Here is a 27,111-nt window from a genome sequence, read left to right on the forward strand (position 1 = left end):
GAAACAGTGTAAGATAGTGATGTGACTTGCTTGACATCACACATAAGAATGGCAGATACAGGAATCTAACACCTTATTGTCAAACTATCTTATTGTATTACAATGTACTCCATGATCTTCATCCTTAAACATTCTATAGTCCCCTGCATATTATGGGTTGCTCATATCCATTACTATTTTACAGTCATCTTCGGGGTGTAACATGGCAAGTGTTTAAAAGCAGTTCAACACTGCTTTATGTGGCAGAAGATTATTCTATGGAATCTGGAGGGAAACAAAACATACGTAGGAAAACATAACTACTCCAGTATGGAATTTAATTGGAACAGTAGAGATGACCAACAATCTTAATAGTTACAGTAATCTAATTAATCTAAAGGATTAAAAAAATAATAGCAATAGGAAAGGTAGTTCTCCAAGTGCTCTTAATACAATGTAGGTTGAGATAACTGGCACCAACTCAGAAAATACTATTGCCTGTTGAAGTGCCACCTCAGTTGCTTCACTATCTGCAGCATTCTTGGATTTTCATGAAAAGTAAAGAGGCTCTGTTCTCTTTAGCTTGTAATACACATCTAGCCTACACCCAAAAGTGGGATAAGAGTATCTTTACTGCTTTAACACATTTAATATGTAGTCTAGGCAACATAAAAGAAAACTATAAATAAAGAGGTACATAAATTCTTAAACTAGAGCTAGAGGGGAGAGAAGAGATGGGACTTCCCTTCAAGATGCTACTCCCTCTCTACTATTTCAAGAGATTAATAAAGATATTACAAGGAAGGGAAGCAAGGGAAAGGGAGAAGTTTGCAAGACAAAGGAAGGAAATTAAGTACCTGTAATTTGTCAGAGACAAAGCAGAAAGTTTGTGTGCACATGCGAACAGGTTATGCTGTTAGCAAATTCCAGTGATAAGTTATATACATCAAGACTATAAAAAGTATGTGGAAAAGACAAAAGCCTATTAGATCCCAGGAGCGAAAGGCAGAAGTTGATTGTGGGGTTTTCTCCCCGAGGGCGAGCAGAGTGTCAACAGTCTTTCGAATGTGACGAATATCCGACTGCAGGATGTCATACGGAGAGCAGAGGTCAGCCTATCCCGAAGGGCAGCCATTAGAACAGAAAAAAACAGTGCATAAAATTAAAAAGACAAAAATAGAAAGATATTGATAAATTATCACAATAGTCTAGCATAAACTGTAGGAATAGTTTCTTCCTAGCATTCTTTTAGCCACTAGACATCCAAGATTTCTTTTACCTCCTATAAATAGCGAGGCTATCACATAGTATCAAAATGTTAAGGTAGAAGGGTTCAGGCCTTCAAATCCTGCCAAAATTATGCCCAGATTCACAAGGGTGAGGAGATGCATGTGATACACTTATGCCACTGAGATCTGCATACCTTTGTCCACCTGGGCATTACTCAAATGCTTAAATGGGACCAGTTGTAAAAATCTAACTTAAATAATAGCAAACAGTGGGTTAGAAAGCTGTTAAAAGCACAAGCAGCAGCAGCAATATGAAGACTCAAGAAAAAATACTTTAAGAAATTGTTAGAAGTATGCAAAATTCTCTAACATAACCTAAAACTTGGTATTCAAATACCATCTTAAATGATACCCTGGGATGGAAACTGAAAATGTCAATGTAGCACTAACTATACTTAATTTTAATAGCATTACTAAACTGAAGAATTTAACACTAAATTCCTTAAGTAGCATTTTAAGTTATCAGCAGGTTAGATTCTCAGATATTTTTTTAAAGTTATCAGTGACTTCATGTAGCAATTTAGCTATATAAAATGAAGTGCAAAATGTAATAATGTCAATACATACACAAAATTTTAATTAAAATCAAACCAACCAATAACTAGTACTTTCAAAATGTACTCTTAAGATATACCATTTTACATTGCAAAGAAGGCCTTACTATCAATAAAGATGGTGAATACTTACTGAATAAAATTGTATCGAAGAAAGAAAGAGATCCCCTGTTTCAGAGGAACACTATGTTTCTTTAGTAGCTTTTCAGTCTGACAACACACCCAATAAAAACATGGAAATTCAGATGTCTGGTTTCTGTTAGTGCAAAGTTTCAAGGACTAATTGGCAATAAATTAAACTTTGGAAGGCCCTTCTATTTGGAAGTCAGAACTGGCATTCATACACACTGAAAAAAGTGAAGTGACACTTTTTTTCCTTTTTTTTGCTTACCACAACTGGTTCTAGCATTAATGGGAGCTAAAACCATTGAAATCTTCATTCTGTTTTTGTTAACTTATGCAAGTAGATACACAGAGGGGGAAACCACCCTGCCTAGCAATGACACTGCTACTTTTACAGTCATTTTGCAGAATTTTTTTTAACTCAAGATTCCAATGTAATAATAAACTTCAATGCAACTGTATTGGGCTTATTCTGAAAGGGTGAGAACTCAGAACAAACATGCTGGTCATGTTTAAAAATGGGAGAGGACTAGTACCATATTTGAAAACACAAACTGCTTACCAGAAAAACTAGTTTCAGGGCAAACTACTCAAGACTCTCAATTATAATACATTACACTTTTATCAAAACCATCAATAAACCCAACAAATACTGCATTAGTTTTAAAACAGCATACAATTCCTACTTGTTGCAAATGTATGCCCAAAATAAACATCTAAGATACACTGAAGGTTTGACATTTATTTTTTTAATATAAAAGTAAAACAAGAACTTTTTTTTTGGTCAAAAAAAAAACCCAACCTTCAACCAACTAACAAACCAACAGTCCCTACTACAGTCAAATGGAAAAGGAAGTGATTTCAGAGTGAGAGAATGAGAGCTGGTAACAGGTTGAATTTTTACAGATGCTAAAGAACTTGTTAACCAGGGATTAACCTACCAAGCAGTATAGAGAAGCCAAAGCATACAAAAACAGCCAACACATGCAGAAGAAACTTCCTATGGGAACCACCATTCTGTGTTTAGTGAAATTCAGTGAAACCTGGGGAAGGCTCAGAAAAGTCTTATATTTTCTGTTTATTTTTGTGTGTTCTGTGAAAATGGATAGTTTGGTGTTACACTCACACCTTGTTGAGGAAAATGTTTACATTGTATGTATTTTAATTCTGTAATGTAACTCCAGATTAAACAGAAAAATACGTTTTTTCAGTAATGGTGAACAAGTTTCTACTGAAGTTTATTTTATGGATGCTGTGAAATTAAAATACCAAACTAAAACATGACCTCATGAAATACTGAAAAGCACATGTCCACCACCAAAAGTCTTGATGACAACCAATCAACTACCCATCCCTCACAAGCACTGCCTTTTCTCATTTAGGAGACTCAAATTATTATACATAAGAACTAAAGAGATACATATACTTAAGTTATCACATTTATGGACTGACTTTTTTTCAAGGGCATGATAAAATCATGCAGGCAGAATAAATACAGTAAGACAGAAGTGGAATGACAAAAGCATAACCAGCTTTTTGTGGACACAAAATACCCTCATTCTACATGCTCCTGCAGTGACTGTGGGGAAAGACAGCATTTTGAAACCAATCTCCTCAAATTTTGACTCTGGTAAAAATCTCAAAAGTAAGTTTGCAGAAGTGCATTAAAGAATGAAGTCTGTAGTGCATGTGCTCAAATACAAATGAAAGAAACCTCAGAATTATGCTTTCAGCACTCTAACTGAAAACAAATGAAACCACTTAACTCCATACTGTCGGCCAAACAGCGTGCATTACTGAGTCCAGACTGAAAGGGTGGAGAAAGAAGTCATACCTGATAAAATTTACTGCAACTTCATGGATGTCTCATGATGAAACTATGGAGAAGTAACTGATTATGTGAATTGATCAGAAAACAGGCATAAGTGGTAATGAAAATATACCTTGCATTAAACTGAGAAACATGATTACCAGCTGAACAACTAAGAAGTGGATAGAAGATAAAACACTTGACACTCTGCTTGTTTGCTTCTTTTACGTTGTTCTGTCAGCTTCAGCATACCAAAATCATTTTTTTCTGTTTTACTTATTTAGCAATTCCTACACTAACACAAATCAGACTGATTTTACAGTAATTCTGACTGATATTGCAACATAGTGTACCTAGTTTTCAGGAGCAGGTGAGATGCAGTGATAGCTCCTGTTTGCAGGACTTGGAGGTCACAAGAAGGGGCATAGCCAAGCGTTTTGTAATATGAATAACCATGTGATTGGAGATCCAAAAAAGCCATTTTTTTACCATCACACTCCTTTCTCTTCAGTATGTGTACACCAAGTAGCTCACTGAAAACCTGAGAGATGTTGCAAAAGTCTCTCATTCCCACCTGAGAAATGGCTTTTCCCACTAAATCATGTTGCACCAGTACTGTTATGCTGGAACAGAAAAGCTCAATAAACCTACTGTAACAACCAGCTGTGAAAGATACTATTTTATCACTACCTTTTATCAACAGAAATTGACATTCTAGTATTTCTTTTTGACAAATACTTAGAAGGTTCTATTTTGAATAAGCCATATTTGACCATAATTGAGAACTAGAAGAAATGCAGACCAAAACTGGTAACTTTTTCCTTTCCAGTAACATACTGCACTTACAGCTTCATTTTGGTCCAAATCTCACTTGTAATAAAGTATCATTCAGCCCACCACAAATCAGTTGTGTTTTCCTTCGGACAGGAATATTTAACATTACTGAAATGCATAATAAAAATGCTCTGTAATATGGATTGTGAAGAATAACAGTTACCAAGTTTGAAAGCTAAAGCTTTAAGTTATTGATCTGCAGGTTAAAATGGGAAAGTCTATTTTTTTTTGCTACTAGCATGAATACTGATTTTAATGTGGCAACTGACAAGTTGAAGAAATGCATGTGAATATTCTTGACCTTATTTACATATACTGTTGCTGGGTTTATGAAAGAGCAGTCAAAACCAAAATACTTCCATAACTTTACATACATACTCATGTGATAAAAAAAAAGATCAGGGGAGACTGAGCTATCAATCATCACCTTTGGGATGAGATGTCACTTAGGAAAAGTAAAACTGCATTAGAACTGGTACATTTGATGCTTTGGAGGCCACACTTACAAAGAGAAGTAAATCAAAAAGGTAGATCCATTTTCAAAACCCAGAAAGTGTGAAAGGGTGGGTGTAGTATAGGTGCATTGGGTAAGTATTATAGGTTGTGTCAGTAGCAGGTTCATATGACATTAACAACCTACTCCAGTGAATGGCACCATTCAAGTACTGCTTGTCATTCTGAAAAACACAGCAGGACAGGCACCCCCTTCTTACCACACATCTACTGCCATTTGCTCATTCAATCTGTATTAGCCAAAAGGTAGGAGTGTTTGTCATTCTATTGCTATTATACAGAAGATTAGTCAATTTGACAATTTTAATTAACAGTGTTAAAATGAAATAATCTTTTTTAGGTGACAAAGACTGGGCCTTTTCTATCAGATACCTCCTGAGGGGCACGGCAGACATTTTCTGAATCTTCAAGCTTTCAGATGCCTACCTGCCACCATCCCTTTTTCATATCAAACAAAAACTTTTTTGGGTCTCAAAAAAATGATCATTTACAAAGATCTTTGATTAGGCTCCACAGGAAAAAGTCAGTGTCCAGTTTTGCCACTAGCTGACTGTCCTACAATTCTCATTCTTTTGACAGTCTGCTGCTGTAGTAAGAGCCTTGCTATTTAGTTTCTTATTAAAAGGTCGGAATTGTATGCTTAAAACATTCCTTTTGCATATGATCAGAAGAATCATATGGCCATTAAAGCAATTTCAACATGTCACACATTGTACCAGAATTCTCACCTGGCAGGTAATGGCTTTCAGAATCATCTATGTGTCAGGTCATTATAAAAGAGATGCTCATGTTCTTGAATTTTGTATTTGTGATTTTTTGCCAACTCTCATGACACATATGGATATAGATGCCAACTGCATTTTTTTTTTCCACAATTGGAAGAAGTTTCCCAGGATCATTCTGGGGAAAGCAATTTTGACCCAAGAATTGAATGCCGAAAGCCACAGAAGTAAGAGACCATGCACATCAGCACATCACAGTAACTACATAGCTATTTTTTTTGTTTCATTTTATATTATTCTACAGGATATCATTCTAAACCTGTGGAGTTCAGGAAACAGCATGGAGTCCGTTCCATTCCACAGCTAACTGAAAGAAAAGCAACAGGAACTATGAAAATTTTAAACCCTTAAAGAAAACCAAACAACTGAAAACCAAACCCATGCAGCAGAATTTCAAGTTAATTCTCAGGAAATAAGCATGGACAGAAGTATCACAGAAAAGCCTAACACCTATGGGTGTTGGGATCCAGAAGTGGAACCTATCACTTTCCCATAAGATGCTTAGGGAATAATTCCCTGTGTTCCTCAGGTTTGTCCAAAGACAGTTAGGCAATGTACAATTCATCAGTATGAAGCAACATGAAGCACACCATCTGTAATTCTTTAAAAACTTCAAGAATAGACAGCCAAACCTGCTATCATACAACTTTGTATTCCTAATACATGTTCTTCCAACACACAGCAAAGTTCTACCATCTACCAGCTAGTTCACAACATGAAGAATTTTCACAATACATAGCAAACATACACACTTGCAAAGTACCAACAGCTAATCAAAAAGAACATCCTCAGAGTACTTCAAACCTATCACAAATTTACAAGCCATTCATTTAATGTTTAAGTAAATGCATTTTTGCCCTCAAAAGAAGTTAATGCTTAGATTCATAAGTGTAATTAGGTTATAAGTCAGATCTGGCCTTGTGCTTAAGGTTCTGCACAGCTTAGCAACAAATATACTTTAATAAAATTAAAATAAAATCCTAAAAAAAATAATCTATACTAATTTCAGTAAAAGCATTAAAGATGATGGGTAATAAGTATATAAAAATGTCTATTCACAGAAAACAAAAAGGGATTTTTCCAGAAAGCTGACTGATAGAAATCAAAAATAAGAAACATTTGGAGTAAAGGCTTAGCTTACCCACCTTAAATACAGTGCTGCAAGGATCTTTGGAAATATTTCTATTCTATTTCCATTTCTAAAAGATCTCTTGACAACACAGCTCTTGGCCTTTTTTTTCCCAATAGACTATACCCAGAAAAGTCTGACTTGTATTATAATTCACAGAATAATTCCGGATGCATCAGAGGACAATGAACTCTGGAGCAGCTTAACAAACACTCCATGTCTACAAGACCACAGCACAGAGATTTTGATCATCTTTGAAGTAAATTTTTCCCTTTAACTTGAAATAATTCTAACATAATGAATTACATAATTACAAAGACTAAACCAACCATTACAACTTAGAAGTTAGCCCATTACACTGAATTCTCAAATTTATGAAGAACCGTTCACTGGAGCTGTAAGATAAAAGTCTCCCCCTCAAAATCCCTACAAATAGCAAAACTTATGTTACTTCTGCTGTCTTCAAAATCTGCTAAAATACAACTTTCAGAGAAAGAACTCAAACACGAATTTTTTTCCCAAAGTGAAATCTTGGCATTACCATCTGCTCCCAAGGGGGTGGTTGGGAGATACACACAAGATACCCTTTTGTTTCAGCATTCTTGAAACGCAGACTAAAAAGAACTCAGTCTCTATTATACTGTCATATGTAAGCAACAGCGAAAACACATCATGCAGTTTTCATGTATTCAGACTAAAAAGACCTGGTATAGCAGTTTTACCATCTTTCGAGCGTAATGCCTTTGAAATTAGCTTTTTCTTAATAGGCACTTCTAGCACATAAAGAAGCCTTTGAATTATTCCTGATGCAACTCCAGAATTCAACAGTCATGATATTTTTCCTTATTAATACGAGAATGAATTATATGATGATGCTGCCATCCTTAAATAAAAAACATAAAATGTCAAGCACTGCAATTTCCCCGTTTCCAACTTCTGTAACACTTCTATCCACATTACAGAACCTCATTCCTATATACCTTCCATACTTAACACACAGACAATTGTTTTCTTCACATCACTGCAGCAGTGCTTCAGTACAAGAGATGAGCATGTTATCAGTCACTTTCCCAAGGCATACAATACTTAATATTGAAAAAAAAAAAGGAAAGTCAATAATTAAAAAGCATGAAGCCCATATTCTAAAAGCACCAGGTAAAAATGCAGTTATGTTGTATAAGAAACAAAATTAGTAAACTTTTGCCTAATTACATATTACCTCATTAATTATCTTTTCCATGCCAAAGATAAGGAAGGGATAATACCAAATTACTAATTTAAGAAAAAAGATGCAATTTTTAAGTGCTATGACATAAGCTAGGATTAAATCAAATCATTCAGATAACTTCTTTAAATTACATCTTTATCACTAAAAAACTGTAGTTCATAAAGTTATCCTTCAGAATTTAAAGTAATTCTTGTGTTTTGCATTTTCGATCATCTAGAAATGACAGACTTAAATTACCTCTGGAATTCCCAGTTTTCTACATGCATCCAGAAAGTTTTCCACGTTTCTTCTGCATTTGGCCATGCTAAGTTTAGGCTGTAAAAGCAAATAAAAACAAGTTTATGGCAAAAGAAGTCAAAAACACTGATGAGAACATGAATTTCCGTATTTCTTCTTAAAACAATGCATGAAATTCTGCTCAACTTGTTTCTCTACTACTGTTAAAACATCATGCCTACAAACAAAATCTGAGTACACACACTGTGGATACGATGTGCTTTTACTTAGTTGTTAAAATCACGAGCATGTTTAGGTCACAAGCTAGACATGAATAAAATCCTACTTGTTCACATCTAGCTTGTGAAGTTATAAAACTTTCCTCTTACAATGACTTGTGATAGATAACACTGATTTTCTGGACAGCAAGTAAACTGATGAAGGATTTTGGCATACATTATGGAGAAGCCACTTAACTGTAATTAACAGGCTCTCTAAATTTTTTATGTACCCACAAATGTGTGGGTACACATTTTACATTTATACACACTATAAACATTTTTAATTGCCTCTGAAGAAGAAATCTCCCATTACTGTAGAATTTCATGTACTTCCATAATTTGTCTCACTCTGGACTATTCACTAAATACTGAAATATCATGCTACTAAAAACTCACCAAAAACAACTCATTATTTTACTTTTTCAGTGCAAGTCGTGAAACAATGGTACTTCCCAGAATATCCACTTAAACCAAGAACTCACTATAGTAGCAGGGATTTTAAAGAACTGATTTTCTAGGATAAAGTAATTTGAAGGATGTTTCATGAAAGAGAACACCATCAATATAAAGTTGAAACAAAATTAAAATGGATTTTAAGTATTTGCTTTTTGCTATAGAAAACATCACAAGGTGTTTATAAACAAACAAAAAATCCACAACAAAACTTAAGGTTTTACCCCAAAAATTCAAGTTTGCATATTTTAGCAATGTGGTAATTTTACCAAAGACAGAGGTAAGCTAAAATCAAGGAAGAGCAAAAGAAACTCCATTAGAGTATCTGAGAAAATGTCTTTTTCTTAACATCAGTCTTCTTGGAAGTTCTTATAGATTGCTCAAAAATCCAATGCTATTCTCAGAATTGAGTATCTGGCTGCATATGGCAAATTTCTACCAATGTGTATGTTAAAAAAGAAAAGTCTAAAAACATACAAAACCTCTTCAGAACCAAACTGGTAACAGAAATCCGAAACAATATGTCCAAGAAAGAGACATTCATAAACAGAGAAATCACAAAGAAAATTAAGTTTTGAGACATGAACACACATAGATTACATTGAAACACTTATATCATGAAATAATCAGGTACATAGGTTTGGCAAGCCAACATTAAATCACTACAGCGCATCTTTCTATGCCCTTCTGTTTGGAGATAAAAGGAATAATTTCTACATTTAACCCAAGAGGAAAAACATGCTAATAAACATGCTAATAGGTGTTTTAGTATTGTGACAACAGCTAAGCCAAATATTAATGAAGTTAACCTCATATTTTTTCAATTTACAAAGGGCTAATTTCCTTTTAAAAAGGATTTCCCAGATTAAAACCTTGCAATCACAGAATTCCATACTGTACTGAATAAAATGACTCTTATGACGAAAAAAAATCTGATCTGTTGATAAATCAGAAAGAGGCAGAATAATTTTATTTATAGATGTGTATGCATACACACTCTCTCTATATATACAGTAGATACTTTTTGCCCCTAACAGCAAAGAACAGCCACTGAACAGCAACCTTATTTATATAACCAAATACAATTTGGAAATAAACCAGTAATTTTTAAAAATTTCCTCTCTTCCTCCCCCCACAAATGCAACAAGAAACATCTAACTTACTACTGCTGGTGAAGGTACATGAATACTTGCTACAGACCGCGGACGAACATGATTTACTAAATGGCAGAGAACTACACCATCCATCAGAGCAGACCCCAGGTCTTCAGGCAAACAAATCTTTAGTCTTGTTTCAATGTTCTGCAAATAAAGAACACAAGTGCACTTTAATACAGAAATGGATGAAGTGGAAAAAAAGAAATGGAATATATATTCTCACTTTCTCATATGCTGTAGACACACAGCCAATTTGGGGGTTTTGGTTCACCGAGGACCATACTTTTTTATATAACTAGTTTTAAAAAAAAACAAACAACAACAAACCTAACCTCCTCTACCATATGTTTGTCACTGAATTATGTAAATGTCTTTAAAACAATTAAAGACTTCAAATGCTGCTTTCATAATATGCATTCATTTTTATACATACATATGAAAATATATAAGCACGCAATTAGCCACATTATTGAACTACATGTGGCTCATTCCTTTCACCAGTCCCTCAAGTCTTCTACTTATCCATCTCAAATTTGCTTTATCATTCAGCACTTTGAATCAGAACTATGCTGTGTTAAGCACTGTACAAGCAGAGAGTAAACAGCAATCTTTAACTACTAGCCTAAAAATTACTTAGGAGGCATTAGAGCAATCAGAAATGGAGGTAAAGTAAGGTAAAACATTCAGATTTAAATGAGAAATTCTGGGTAATTGTTAAGCAAAACTGAAGTCTCACTGAATAGAAATATTGCAAAATAAAACACTCAAAATATTCCAGAAAAAAAACCCTATAATAAGATTGTTATATATGATGAGTTTCCTAAATTGTCCTCCAGTCTTGAACACTATACTTAGAGATAACTCTTAGTTTAACTTTCAGGAGATAATTACTTCCATTATCTTAAAACAGATATTTCCTAGTTGAACCTTCTTAATGCCAGTACTCTCTATTAATACATTACCTCAATCTATGCTGGGTGTTTTAGACAAAAATAGATTCTTCTCTTTAGAATCAAAGGAGAGTGTAGGTAGAAAGGCATATCTGAAGGTAACCTGGTCTAACAAATTTGAATTGAGATCAGAGCCTTGGCTAGTTAAGCTCTGGATATCTGCAAGGAAGGAGATCCTACATCATCTCTAAGCAACCTTGCTCAGTGTTTTACCAACCTTATTGCAAAGAATTTTCTCCTTATAGCTACTTGTAATTTATTTCTCTGTAATTTCTGCCACTACATCTCACTCTTTGACTGTGCATCTTTGAAAAGTCTGACTTTGTTTTCCCTATTACTACCTGGGAGGCAGCTATGGACACTCTCTTTTCCACCCTAAAGAAATTCAGCTCTTATTCCTCATACATCCTTTGCTTGTGTACCCTCACCATGAAGTAACCTTCACCAAACCTACTGTGGGATTTCATAATATTTTCCCAGATTTTCTTTTACTAGACACCATAGTCAAGTACTCATATAGTCTCACAAGTGCCAAACAGGGAAGTGCATCATGTGCACTAATATAATGTGTTTTTTTCACCTTGGATTAATTTGTAGATTAGAAATCATCCACACTACAGCAGCAGCCAATTTGTTCCAATTCTCATGTTAAAACCATTAAATGTTTATCCTTTAAGCGACAAAAAAAAAAAATCAACCAGTATTTCTTGCTAGACTGTTGCTCAAGTGTAAGTGGCAAATCATTCTCAAGATAATAGGTGTCTGAAGTGACTAAGGACATATACTAAATCGAATGGAGGAAAAATAATTATGTCTCTGAAGCAAAAAGTTGTATGAAGTGGAGTAATTTCTGTAAAAACACATCATCCTAAAGAAAATGGGGAAATGCATGAAAGAAACCTCAAGGTCCTCACAATATGAAGCTCAGCTGAAGAGGCTGTGCTGAGGGCAACTGTATTTTGTTTTCTAAATAAGGAACCCAAGTACTGTAATAGCTGTTCCTTCTTGTTTAGTGCCACTTGGTTAAGGCTGCAGATTCTATACAGTCTCACTACATTTAAACATACTATGAAACATTTCAAAAGCAAAATATACTAACAGGTATATTTATTCAGTAAGTATAAACTTAACAAGTTATATGCTGTGGGCTATTTTCTCGTGCAGTACCCAGTAAGATGGTCTGGAGGTTACTTCACTCACTGTAGGCCCCAAAATAACAGAGTAAACTTTATTAATTCAGAAAATCTCTGTCTAGCTTCTGTCACCAATCCTTGACTTGTAATCAAGTTTCTCACAAGAGACAATAGAACTTTCATTTGAGGACACAACACTTCAGGGTGAGGGCAAAGGACAGTGCATGGAGCTGAAGATCAATAACAGATTAAATCAGGGTTATTTATAATAGCTAATACTAATGCAAAGTAGAAAAATCTTATTAAGACCCCATGACCATGATGAATAACCTTGTTATACTTTTCACTGTGAGGATTAACTGAACTTATGCCCAAGGCAGTAACTTTGAGGACATTATTTTTAGAAACAGTTATCTGGGGACTTGCTACATACTTGTGTTAATTCTTAAAAGAAATATAAAAAGCTGCACTGATGCTGCTGACTAGAATAAGCTCAAAAGAACTACCTCCTAGTGCAGTTTATTACTGATACTACCATTTTCCTCTCCATTACCAAGAAGTCTGTCTCATCTAATTCCTGCATGTCATCCTGCAGAAGCAGTATTGTCTCATTTAACCTTTTTAATATTCTCATACTTAGACAACTTTCCCAAAGAAAAATTAAAAATACATTGCATTAACACAGATTAATTCTACCAACACTCACGTACCTCGCGTAGCTGTTCCACAAGCTCTCTCTCTTCTCTCATCTGTTCCATTTTCCTTCGAATTGTAAATTGTGGATCTATTGATTCCAAATTTCTTTGTGGTCTTAAGAACACTACGATTTAAAAAAGGAGATTTAGTGCAAAAAACAAAAACCTTGATTTATTAATTTCTAAATTAATCAAAATCCTTAGGCACTGCCTCCAGCAAAAACTAAGGACAGGAAAAGTCTGATCCTGGATTACAATCATAAATGGGCATTTTCTGCATATTGCTCTCAATGGCATTCTGTATTACCAGTGGAGTGGAAAAATTTTCCAACCAAATCCTAATCTTCATGAACAAGTTTTGTCAGGTGATTAAGCACTGACACTGTCCCTGAGAGATTCTGATCTGTACAAAACTTTGTATCTAACATGGCAGGAACACCTCTTCTTCATAGAGCCCTCTCCTACAAGATGCTGAATTGTGTAACAAGCATCTTCCTACACAGGACAAACTGCTTACTAAGTAAGTTTATACTAAAAAAACCAAACAAAACCAAAGAAGCCAACAAACCAACCTCACCCACCAAATAAAAACTAATGTAGGCATGTTTAGACATTGAGTAAAACTACCTATGTTAAAAAGTTGTACTGCAAACATAGCATTGCACAAACTCTTCACAGTACTCCCTCCCACCAATCTTGTGGACTGTATCACTTTGCCCATATATAGCTCCTTGAAATAATTACAGGAAATCTCTGCATATATGCACCTCTATGTTTCCTTTTTATGTGATCAATGACAGTTTTGAATGGTTTGGAAGAACAAGATCATGGATGCTCAGAATGCAACTGTCACCTATTTGTCACTCAAATTATAGGCCAACATGATTGTTATGGAAAACGATACTACCTGAAAGAAGTGTTTTGCATTATTTACTTTCCCACCTCTCCACTGAATGTGACATGAAGCCCTAAGTACCAGTCAGTGGGGTGTAAAGTACAAAGCCTAGAAACCTCTGTTTTTACATACAGCTACTGCTCAGTCTGGATTTTAATGCTATTAAAGAAAGATAATTTATGGGTCAATCTATAACAGGATAGAACAGAGAGCCTTTTGCTTCGTAAAGGGCACATCAGAAAACTGGAAGTGAATGAATTGCCAACAGCACCTACTAGAGAAGTAAAACTAAATTACTTACACTTAACTGTAAGAAAGTTACACATAGGTGTAATCACAGTAATTCTGATGTTCCATTAAAAGCTGTGCCACAACAGTAGTTTTATCTAGGTTGTGCTTTGAGCTGAATTTTAAAAATCTGTCCTCAACAGATCTAACAAAATAAAACATTGAACCCTTGGTAGAGGGATTTCATCTATATTCTGACAAAAAGTAAACTATTAATGAAGTCCCCAAATCAGTTCAGGGTCAATATACAAAAGGGTACCCTCTGACATTTAGAGCAAAGTTTCTGCACGAGAAATACTTTGAAATCTCAGACAAGGCGAGTTACCAGGAATCTCACTCAGCTGTATGCAAGTAGGTTAAGTAACAGAATTAATAATCTAAATTAATTCGTGAGCCAAAGGTACAGACAGACACTACCTATGGCAGTTCAGGCAACAGGCACTAGTTCTTTACCTTATTTACTGAAAAAGAGCTTCAGGCAACAAACTCCTGACATATTCTTAGGCTACTTATCTGAGGTTACACAGGGCTAGTACATGGATCCTCAGACTGGCCTATACACACAGATACTGTTAATGTTGCTGCTTCCTGGTACAGTCTTGGCTTGTGCAAACCCACCTCTTTTCTATGCAGCGTTTAGGAATAGCTCGAGGAATAGAACAGGCAACAGACATTCCCCAAAGGCAGCTTAAATGCAGCTATCCTGCTCTCAACATAAAAGGTATGCTTAGGTATGCCTGGGATGAATACAGGGATGTTGTCCGGTAAGTTAGGGATCATGTTAGGAAAGCTAAGGCCCAATTGGAGCTAAACTTGGCAAGGGATGTTAAAGATAATAGGAAGGGATTTTATAGGTATGTAGCGGCCAAAAAAAAAAAGACTAAGGACAAGGTAGGCCCCCTCTGGAAACTTTCAGGAGAACTGGCTACACAGGACTTGGAGAAGGCTGAGGTTCTGAATGGCTTCTTTGCCTTGGTCTTCACTGGCAAAGGCTCTGACCGCAGCACCCGAGTCTTGGAAGGCGGACACAAGGACTGTGAAAATCTAGACCTTGGGCCCACTGTACATGAGGATCTGGTTCAAGACCATCTTAAGAACCTGAAAGCACACAGGTCCATGGGACCTGATGAAATCCATCCACAGGTCCTGAAGGAGATGGCGAATGAAGTTGCAAAGCCACTGGCCATCATATTTGAAAAATCATGGCAGTCAGGTGAAGTTCCTGATGACTGGAAAAAGGGAAATATAACCCCCATTTTCAAGAAGGGGAGAATGTATGACCTGGGGAATTACAGACCAGTCAGTCTCACCTCTGTGCCTGTCAAAATCTCGGAGCAGATTCTCTTGGAAGGTATGCTAAGGCACACGAAAAACAACAAGGTGCTTGGTGACAGCCAGCACGACTTCACTAAGGGGAAATCCTGCCTGACCAATTTGGTGGCCTTCTATGACGGGGTTACAAAAGTGATGGACAGGGGTGGAGCAGTTGATGTCATCTACCTGGACTTGTGCAAAATGTTCAAACACTGTCCCACACGACATCCTTGTCTCTAAATTGGAGAGACATCAATTTGATAGGTGGACCACTCTGTGGATAAAGAACTGGTTGGATGGTCGCACTCAAAGAGTTGTGGTCAATGGCTCAATGTCCGGCTGGAGACCAGTAACGAGTGGTGTCCCTCAGGGATCGGTGTTGGGACCGGTCTTGTTTAACATCTTTGTCGGTGACATGGACAGTGGGATTGAGTGTTCCCTCAGCAAGTTTGCTGATGACACCAAGCTGTGTGGTTCAGTTGATACGCTGGAGGGAAGGAATGTCATTCAGAGGGACCTTGACACACTTGTGAGGTGGGCTGATGCCAACCTCATGAAGTTTAACCATGACAAGTGCAAGGTCCTACACCTGGGTCGGAGCAATCCCAGGCACAGCTACAGGTTGGGCAAAAAGGAAATTCATGGTAGTCCTGCAGAGAAGGACTTGGGGGTGCTGGTCAATGAGAAAATGAACATGAGCCAGCTTCAGTGTGTGCTCGCAGCCCAGAAAGCCAACCGTATTCTGGGCTGCATCAAAAGGAGCGTGACCAGCAGGTCAAAGGAGGTGATCCTGCCCCTCTACTCTGCTCTTGTGAGTCCTCACCTGGAGTATTGTATGCAGTTCTGGTGTCCTCAACATAAAAAGGACATGGAACTGTTGGAACAAGTCCAGAGGAGGGCCACGAGGATGATCAGGGGACTGGAGCACCTCCCATATGAAGACATGCTGAGAAAGTTGGGGCTGTTCAGCCTGGAGAAGGCTGCATGGGGACCTCATAGCAGCCTTCCAGTATCTGAAGTGGGCCTACAGGGATGCTGGGGAGGGACTATTCATTAGGGACTGTAGTAATAGGACAAGGGGTAACGGCTTGAAACTTAAATAGGGGAGGTTTAGATTGGATATAAGGAATAAATTCTTTACTGTTAGGGTGGTGAGGCACTGGAATGGGTTGCCCAGGGAGGTTGTGAATGCTCCATCCCTGGCAGTGTTCAAGGCCAGGTTGAATGAAGCCTTGGGTGACATGGTTTAGTGTGAGGTGTCCCTGCCTATGGCAGGGGGTTGGAACTAGATGATCTTAAGGTCCTTTCCAACCCTAACTATTCTATGATTCTATGATTTGAATCACATTGTGCCAATTAGCCTCAGTGCCAGAGAAGGGTCTTTACTTCCTACCATATTAAGATACATCTTACGTAACAAACAGCCTCAGGCAACAAACTCTAAACAGAAAGGCAACAGGCCTGATTAAAAGCAGTTTTCTGTTGTAAGAGTGCAAGGTAATAAACAGCAGAATTTGCATTTGGCTTAAGATTTGAATGACATGAAGACATCTACCCCTCCCAAGTGCACAAGCAAACACCAGTCTGTGCTGCTTGTTTCATTTAGAAAAGTAAAACAGTAACAAATCCAGATAAACATAAATCAATTCGTACACTGATAGAAGCAACCTAGCTTTCCGTGTTAGAATATTCATCAGCAAAATGTCAAGTTAGTTTCATACCAACATGAACTAAATTCAGCTTCTCAGCTTACCATTACCACAATTCTTACATTCCATACTCATTTCCTTTATGGAACTGATTCTTCACATATGCTGTCTTTTATGGTTTTATAATCAAGAATACTGTGGCAATAATGAGTACTGTTAATCAACGAACTGAACTAAGAATATGGGTAGTCTAAACTAAATGTTGGCATTTATCATTCAACACTTGTGGGTTTGGTTTCAATCTGATGCTTTTGACAGTTTTACAGCCTTCAAATATCTAAACAGTCTTCTAATTCAGGACAACTGGAAGAACAATGGTCCTATATAAACAAAATACATCTGGCTATCAAATATTTATAAACAGTTTTATTGTCTAGGTTCTGTTTCTTCCATCTAACAATTCATATGCATAAATTATATGCAATATAAGACCCTTATAGCACAAACAGCCAATTTTGCATATTGGTGCCATGACCTAATGGAAATTAAATAATTAAAACAATCATATGGCCTGGACAAAACCAAAACAAAAGTAACAAAGTCCACTAATATACCTGGCCTTCACTATGCAGATTTCTGTTGGACAGAAATCATTATTTTTTTATTAGCTGATTGTTTCAGTTTTGTTTCTTCATAGATTCCTTTTCTAATTCAGTTAGTTAAGCACCTGCAGAAATAACTGCAGATGGGAGTGTGACCAGCGGGTCGAAGGAGGTGACCCTGCTCCTCTACTCTGCTCTCACAAGACCTCACTTGGAATAATGTGTGCAGTTCTGGTGTCCTCAACATAAAAAGGACATGGAACTGTTGGAACAAGTCCAGAGGAGGGCCACGAGGATGATCAGGGGACTGCAAGCACCTCCTGTATGAAGACAGGCTCAGAAAGTTGGGGCTGTTCATCCTGGAGAAGAAAAGGCTGCATGGAGATCTCATAGCAGCCTTCCAGTATCTGAAGGGGGCCTATAAGGATGTTGGAGAGGGACTATTCATTAGGGACTGTAGTGATAGGACAATGGGTAACGGCTTGAAACTTAAACAGGGGAAGTTTAGATTGGATATAAGGAAGAAATGCTTTACTGTTAGGTGATGAGGCACTGGAATGGGTTGCCCAAGGAAGCTGTGAATGCTCCATACCTGGTTGTGTTCAATGCCATGTTGGACAGAGCCTTGGGTGACGTGGTTTAGTCTGACAACCCCGTGCGCATGGCAGGAGGGTTGGAACTAAATGATCTTAAGATCCTTTCCAACCCTAACTTTTCTATGATTCTACATTTCATCAACAGTCAGTCTCTATCAAAAATAATTAAAAAATGCAGAAAAACAGTAGCAAAAATATTTGCTGTTTGAGTACAACATTTATAAATCCCTGAAAATAAAGCAACTAAATAAACCTATACTGGAAATACTTCTTGGAGTGGATATAATGGGAAAAGCTGTTTTGCTGGACTTGAAAGCAGTGACGCTCTTCACTCATTTACTTTTAATATCACATATTTTACAGTAAATTAATGTGCATCCTTTGAGGTATGTAGTCTTACAGTTGTCCCTTCAAGAGTACTGTCCTTCATCCTTAGCCACATTGGGTATTTGCCATATATTCAGGTTTCCAAAACCCACAAAATTAAGTAAATTACATATGGAACACCTACCATTGTCACTGTCTCCTTCAGATGGGATACTGTAGCTAAAGTTGTCCCATGTTTGTGCCTGTGTAAGTGTGTTGAAGGAGATAGGAGGAAGACTGAGGGATGGGTCTGCTGGAGGGGAGTGATAGCCAGTCCAACCATGGACCGGAGTGGGGATAAAAGGGGGCAGCAGCATTTTATATGGCATTAGGATTGTATGGTAATGACGAAGATGTAATTCAAAGGTGATTAATATAAAATGTATCATTTTTGAGAAAGGAATGAAAGATGGTGCAGAACAGAAAGAACGAAAAGTTACATGTTAGTACTTGCAAATCATACATTCTATGTGCAGTTAAGGCTGTTAAGCTTAGCAAGATCACTGTAACCATAGCACTTCACACAACTTGTTTACAACCAAGTGTTAAGAAAATGTACCCATAGATTTTACAGTAGAGCCTGACAAAAACCTTGACTCTGTGATTCAGAAGGTAAATATACCAGCTGGATATATTTATTGTGAATTTTCAGCAATCGTGAAGTTTCAGCAATAAAAAGTTCAGAGAATAAGTATTTCGATATTTTTTTGTAACTACATGGGAAGAACACTTTCTCCCCCAAAGAAAAAAAATAACATATCCATATGACAATATTATTACATTGCAACTTTCTAGTTGATTTTGATAAGTAACATCTACATTAGCCCTTGGATTCTCATTCTGTTGAAACATGTTCTGTAAGTACATGTACTACAGGTGTTTTACATTTGTTATCATTCACTTCATAGTACATGTGGCACTATTATTTCCTCTTGCTGACTCTTGCAGCAGTAAATCCAAACCTACCAGAGCCCAGCACCCTAGGAAATTTCTGGTGGCTGACAGCTTTTAGAGACTTCCAGGGACAAGAACACACATACAATACCTCCAAAGGGTGATCCTACGTTTGCATCGCAAGCCTTGACAAACCTGCACTGTAGACAGTCTTAACACACACAAATTCAGTAATGATGCAGCTGGGCTCCCAAAAGCATGCAAGACTGCACATTTTCACAGAAGCTGCAACAGTCTGGAGACTATTTATCAGATACCTGTAAGTGCATGTCATGCCTACAGTTCATGACAGCCCATCAACTCATCACAGAGCTAAACCTGTACAGCAATACACTTCTTATTCTCCATCCATTCTTCCTTCTCCTCTTCAACGAGTCATGCTAACAGCTCTTATTTATTCCTCAAATCCTTTAGTGGACATTTTTATTCCTTCCTTACCACATCACCTCAACAGTCCTGTCTCCTGTCATGACTGTGGCAAGGATTTCCACGTAAGTTTTCTTCAAACCTCTATTCTACAGGTGTTTCAGAAATGGACACTGACCTCCTCCCTTGCTTCTCTTCATTTTTCAAAGCTTCCCACTGGTTTCCTATTTTTTGACACAATTTAGTATCTCCTCCTCTGCCCCTCACAATGATGTCACACCTTAACAAACTTTTCCTATATCTGATCACAGCGTTTCTTACCAATTCTGCCACAAAAATTATGAACTCTCTCACTTCTTGTTTTCCTATATACATTTCAATGTTTTAACTACTGAATACTACACACAAGCAACATTCATGCTCCTCAAATGAAACTGCAGATTATGAACTACCCCTATTCTAAATGCTAAACCATAACCCTAAATCAATTTAAAATTATGGTGAAGATCAGAAAGCAGCTAAAACAATTTAATATTAGAAGAAAGTCCAAGGTAAAGTTTCAATAAGCACAGAAAGTCCCTATTTTATACAATTCCAAATTAATAATCATAAAGAACTTAATCACACAGACTTTCTCCTTCCCACAATTCTGCAATCTGTGTTAACATGATGATAATTCATATAGTGTCATATAAAACTTCACCTTAAGCTTTTCTTCACATTCAGCTGTTCAAGAGATCGCTCTCTTTAGCCATGTACTTTTTCAAACCCAGTGTACTCCAGGCTATTGGGACACCAGATTAGCTGAACCTAAGAGTCAGCACAACTGAAACTCTAAGCAGACTCAACACTGGGTAACAGAATACAGATTTATGGCAAATGATGTAACAGTCTTTAATTATGGTGGCAGCTAGGATTCTCATTATTTTCCAAAGTACATGGATAATGCAGTTATGGAAGAAAATAAATGGAAGGAATAAATATCCAGAGATTAGAAAAACTCAAAAGTTAGCACTCAAAAGAGGGAAAAGCACTGTCAAGTTCTAATGATCACTGTGTATTCCAGCCAACTTGAAAGACAGTCAGGCAAGCACATCCACTGACACTAACATTATGCTTCAAATCCTCTATAAGTTATCAAAAATGAAGACGCTGGATTCACAAGCAAGATTATGCTAAGTAAACAGTTGCAAGGGAACAACTTTTCACAGTAGAAACTACTTCTTGATTTTGAGTTTTGTCAATGATGCTTCTAGCTTCTGAAGGTATAACTTTTTATTTTGTCTGTATTGCTGTTACCTTGTGTTACCTTGTTATACTTAGGTGTTAGCAAAAATAATCTTGGTTCTACCTTTAGAGTACTTCTAGGGTGGGAGCAGGAGAGGAAGCAATATGCAGCCTCAATGCTCCTCTGTTACAGTGACCTCAAAATGGCCAGAACAAAGGCAAAAAATATTCCGGAGTACTGAAAGATTTATTAGTAAGTGTTCAGGCTTGCAGATCTGATACATTAAAGATAACGTAGCAAGAATTTTTGCAACACTCAGGTTTCAAGAATTAGCACCATTATAAGCACTGTAAGCAATTAACAAATCAAGCACAAAGACTTTACATTCATTAACTATTTTGAGTGATTCCTTTTCAGACAAAAAAAACCACTTCCCAAGGGCAGAACTATAGTTCTACAAGACCTTATTTTTTAATTATTTGTTCTTTTCAACAGTATTTTTTTAAGGTTTTCAAAATTAATGTGACTTTGAGATGCCAAACTCTATTAAAATATTTAAAATATAGGAGCAAATAGTCTGAAAAAAATAAAAAATCCTGTCTCTTTTTCCCTTCCATATAAACATCTGACCCTCAGAAAGCATCTCTCAAGAAGTCAAAAACACATTCATTACCTTTCAAAACATTTCCTTTGGGTACCAAGTTAGCCACCAAATACAAATTTTCCTAATGTTTTGCCTAGCTTTAATATGCAAGAAAAGGATCTTCAGTCCTAAACACATATCAGTATGTACTAACACAGTATGTACTAAAACACAGATGTTTAAGCCTCTGTAGTTTATCCTCTAGAAGCACTTCCATTTCTGTGTGTACTTCAAAAACCTGGAATCCTTACCAGTCTAGAACAGTTTACTTCCACCTTTCCAAGAGAAATAAATAATTATGAAATGATGGGGAGAGAAGGGAGTGGTGTCAAATAAAAAGCAATATTCATTTAAAATAGAGGAAAATAAAACACAGTGAAAATAAACTTTCAAATTTCAGAAAGGTATGGTTGCAGGTATTTTCATTGAAAATTTGCCACTAGTTTTTTCCACAGAGCATGTTGTTCACATTTTAGTTACAATGATGTTCTTTTAATCTTGCACTCTGATTTAAAAGATCCATAGAAGAAATTAGTTCAAATGTAAGATTTAATGAAGTTTTGATGAAGTTAATGAAGAATGAGTTTTAAGGTTTCCCTTAAGGCCACAAAAACTTAAATGAAAACTGCTATTGAAATAAACTATAAATTTATCTGAAAAACTTTCCCAGATCACCAAACTGCTGGGCCTCTAGACCAGATCAGCTCTAGGGCAATAAAGCAGTATATAATTAACATGTACAAATTCAGACAGTGATATGGCTCAAACTCACACAAAACACACAAAGTGTTAAAGGAAATACAGTGAAGAAACTAGAGACAAGGCAAGCAAACCAACTTTAATGGGAAAAACATGCAAGATTCACAAACATGCCAGTATTTTCAGTCATGTACTACTTTTATTTGTAAATTATTCTTACGTGCTAGCAAAAATTATTTTAGTACTATTTTTAGAGTAATTCTAAAGTGGGAGCAGGACAGGGAACAATACGCAGCTTCACCACTCCTTTAGAAAGTTTCATTTTGTTACATTGTGATACACAGATAATATACCATCTTTTTATCTTACGCTGGACCTGAAGTTTTACTATTGCCAATATCCCCTGTCTTACTAGTGTATAAATTTAAGGCAACATGACTGAAATTGGATGCAATGAAGTGAAAGATTGTGCAGTAATGGTTCTAGCTTGGTAACTGTGTAGTGTATTAATGGAAAGGAAAATAAACTCAGATTATCAAGTTTTTTCAACCTGTAGCTGTGACAAGAAGACTCTATAGCATTGGCATACTCAAAACAATTCAAATATATGAATGTGAATTGGTACAAGGCAGAAAATTAACAGATTATAATCAGCTCACTTTGGTATTCAACGACTCAATACACAGCTGCAATATAGATAGGGGAAGAAGCATAGGAGCTGCACACATCTGGTCTTCCAGCATGTGACTTGGAGGATTTGTTGCAAAGGACTGCAACCATTGCAAACCAAAAGATTCACTAGGCTATTTTGCCCTGACCTGTTGTAGTCATTAAGTATAGGACATCTTGGTCTACCAAGATTTGAGAGTGCACATTAAAACAACGCTTGAGCAAGAAGCCACATTCTTGCGTTCTCTCCCACAGTACTGCGTCAAGTCCCTGGATACAGATTTCACTGGCAGCTCAGCAGAATACAACAGAAAGCAGAAGCATGGCATGGGCCTGCTTGCCTTCATACGCCTTTCTAACAGTGTTATTGTGATGTTGCCACTGAACTGTGCAATACTACTCGATGTTTTATTTTTTCCAAATCCTGAAAGGACCCACTGTTAACCCCACACTTCAAAGATTCCAACAAATAACATCTCTAAAGTGTACAGTAATAGAGCCAGAGTAACAGTCCAAGAAAATAAGAAACGTAACTGAACAGCTCTGTCAAACTCTATATCATAACTACATAGGAAATTTAAAATATCCTCTTCATGAAGTAACATTGGTTCAATACCATTTTCTTTACTTTTTAAAACTTAAAAAAAAAAAGTCTATGGGTACAGTTTCTTAAACATTCCAATGTGAAATTGTTGCTATTACTGCCAAGATATTTTGTTATGGGAACTACAAGCCTGTAGTGGTTCACCAAAATTTGATTAAAAGCATTTGTGGTGAATGCGAGAAACCAGAATTACAGTGTTAGGATGCTGAAATATACTGAAAGACTTTCAGTTATTCTTTAGATGTGATCTGAAATGACTTGACAATACTGACTACCTGAGCACAGAAAAGATAAAAACTTGAGTTTAATCCTGCAGCTAATCCTGCTTTTACAGGAACCTGTTATCCAAGCCCTTAAACACATCCATATTTCTGTTGGTGGTGGTTTGTTATTCGGTTGGGTTTTCTTTTAATAAACAGCTGCTTGTTAAACGATTGATGGTTACGCAGATTTAGTGCATTGCAAATTCATTAAACCCAGCTGCTGGCTGAAGTAAACATCTAATCTTCCTATGATGCTTGATCCTTACACAAGCATAAACTACAGAAAAACTCACTGTAATGAACAATTTTCAGAGCAATGCATAAGAAGTTTCCAAACAAACCTAGTGTCCTGGGTTCACATACATTATTCCACAAAATCTAAATTGTATCACTACATACCAATTAAGCAAAAAACTGTATTTCAGTCAGTATGGCAGCACAGATGATACATATGTATGTATGTATAAAATATATATATATCTATACACACATTTTTTAAACATACATACATATAATTTTATCAAAAACCTAACTGATCCATATATAATGTGCCAAATACATGTTACAAATTCAACCTTGATTCAAACCTATAACCTTAAAATATTCTAATCTTCTTCTAACAGTTGCACAGAAAATATTCTATCACTGCCTTCTTAAGGGAAAAAGGCATCTTTAATAAGACAGGTGTATATATATATATATATATATATATACACACACACACAAAGAGTACACACAAATTGGTTCATTTTCTTGCCCACATTACCTGATCGTGGCTTCAAGCCAAAAGGGATTGTGGTGTTTGTAGTAGGAGACATTGTTGGACTTTTATCCTTGTTCTGTGTAATTCAAGAACAGAAATCTAAGTAAGAGTAACATCCAAAATATCTCAGCACAAGAGACTATACAAAATACAAAAGTAAACAATACTGCATGCTATAATTATTCCACCGTAATCTGTTCACAATGTAGCCTCAAACCTATGATAAACTCCCCTTTCTATTGTATCCTGTTCCTTTGCTGGAAAGGATAAGTTTCTGACCAAAAACTTCAAAATATTCTCCCTCACTACAAATAAGCTCAATTATTTCTCAGTTTTCTCCCATGTAATCACTTGGTTCCATCAAATATACATTTCTGTGGCACAGTACATTTAGAAAAACAAAGCAAAAACATGTTTACCCTTAGATACATTAATTTCTTTCACAGAATTAATTACCATTCTGCATGGTATTTTTTCCACACAACACTGAATTTCTGCTAAAGAGCAGAAAACAGGAATTTAAACATACACATCAGAGCAGGACCACCCTTGACCCAGAACTAGGCTGAGTTGCAGCAGGAAGAGCTGAGCAGCAGCACAGAAGAGAAGGTGAGGTACGATAATCATACCATCAATGGTAACATACAAAGGGACCTATTACCATACTCCATAATGGGAACCCTATTAAAAAAATTATTCATTATTTAAAAGTGATCCCTCAAGAAGGCAGGATCTATAGGAGTCCCATCACCAAGACTGGTGGAAAGTGGTTAGGTGCTCATGAATTTGCAAGTTGTTCATACACAGTATGATGTAGGGGGAGAAGCCCTATTTCTGCACAGAACATACGAAGGTAAAAAATCTCCATAAGGAGCTCCCTACACTTTCTCTTTTTGACCTTCTGCTCAGATTTGTACTGTGAAAGTGATAGGATCAATAAAATCAGACTCCTCTCTGAAAACTAATCAAGGACATGGTACAATGTGCACAAAGAAACTGCACTGAAACCACTAGAAACTCTTGTGCAATGAAGAAGAGTCAAAAAAGAGGAAAAATCGCAGAATGGTTTGGGTTGGAAAGGATCTTAAAGATCATTTAGTTCCAACCACCGTTGTTATGGGCAGGAACACCTTCCACTAGACCCAGCTGCTCAAAGCCCCATGCAGCCTGGCTTTGATCACTGCCAGGGATGGGGCAGCCACAGCTTCTCTGGGCAACCTGTGCCAGTGCCTCACCACCCTCACAGTGAAGAATACTAAACTACATAACTCAAACAAGTTTATTGGAAAGTATATTTTATACCCTAGTAAATCTTTAAGATAACAAGCCACAGGCCACATAAGACACATCACCATTACTGATGAGCTCAGTCATATTTTCTGTGATAATCAATTACATGTTTCATTCAGTATATGAACTATTTATACGAAACATATAAGAGGTAAACAAATGTCACCAGTACCTTACCTCATTATGAGAAGTTTGTCCACTTGTATTCCAAACAACTCGATCATTCTGCATATTTCGAAAAGAAGGGGGAAGGGGAGGAGGGGGGAAGGAGAAAAGATTTCAGCAACTATATTAGTGATATATCACAACAGGAGATTTTACTCGTGATACTCAGATACAAATTAATACTTAATTCTTTTTTTTACTGAAATAATATTTGTGAATAATAAACAAGACTTTTAAAATTATTCTCAAAGATTTTTCATTAATGTTTTAGTTTCAATCTTAAGTAATTATAACTGCTTTTATAAGATTTAATGTTTGTTGGTTCAAATGCAGTATCCAATTTTGTTTCAGATTTTTTGGTAATTAAACTATCATCAAGCATTTAATATGCAAATGTTTTTAATATATATTTGAAGAGGGAAGTATTCCATAAATTCATTTTATAACTGCAATATAATATACCTTTTGTTACTACTTCTGTTGTAATTAAATTAGAAACATGTAAGCCACATTAATAAACATGAAATACAATCACTAATTCTGCATCAATCATAAATCAGTAGAAACACACTCTATGTGTACAATGGCATATGTAAAAACAAATCGTAACTCAATTCAAAAGCATTTCCTT

At 36.4% G+C, this 27,111-nt stretch overlaps 1 protein-coding gene across 5 annotated transcripts in view; it reads right to left on the bottom strand.

Moving 5' to 3' along the window:
* Nucleotides 1-27,111, bottom strand: part of LRCH1 (leucine rich repeats and calponin homology domain containing 1) — a 115,312-nt gene that overhangs the window by 10,363 nt on the left and 77,838 nt on the right. For 3 of the 5 annotated variants that reach the window (XR_004080371.2, XR_004080370.2, XR_004080369.2), the window contains 6 exons: nucleotides 26,493-26,540; nucleotides 25,029-25,101; nucleotides 13,142-13,251; nucleotides 10,355-10,492; nucleotides 8,479-8,556; nucleotides 837-1,094 (listed from right to left, as the gene is read on the bottom strand). Coding sequence is in view for 2 of the 5 variants with exons in the window: in XM_031047715.2 (XP_030903575.2) it covers nucleotides 8,479-8,556; nucleotides 10,355-10,492; nucleotides 13,142-13,251; nucleotides 25,029-25,101; nucleotides 26,493-26,540 (447 nt within the window). In the remaining 3 variants the exon portion in view is untranslated. The remainder of the gene's footprint in view (nucleotides 1-836; nucleotides 1,095-8,478; nucleotides 8,557-10,354; nucleotides 10,493-13,141; nucleotides 13,252-25,028; nucleotides 25,102-26,492; nucleotides 26,541-27,111) is intronic. The other 2 variants (XM_031047715.2, XM_031047714.2) reach the window with 1 other exon arrangement.

Source organism: Melopsittacus undulatus, chromosome 2, assembly GCF_012275295.1.
Source record: "Melopsittacus undulatus isolate bMelUnd1 chromosome 2, bMelUnd1.mat.Z, whole genome shotgun sequence".
In the NCBI taxonomy this organism is placed as follows: domain Eukaryota; kingdom Metazoa; phylum Chordata; class Aves; order Psittaciformes; family Psittaculidae; genus Melopsittacus; species Melopsittacus undulatus.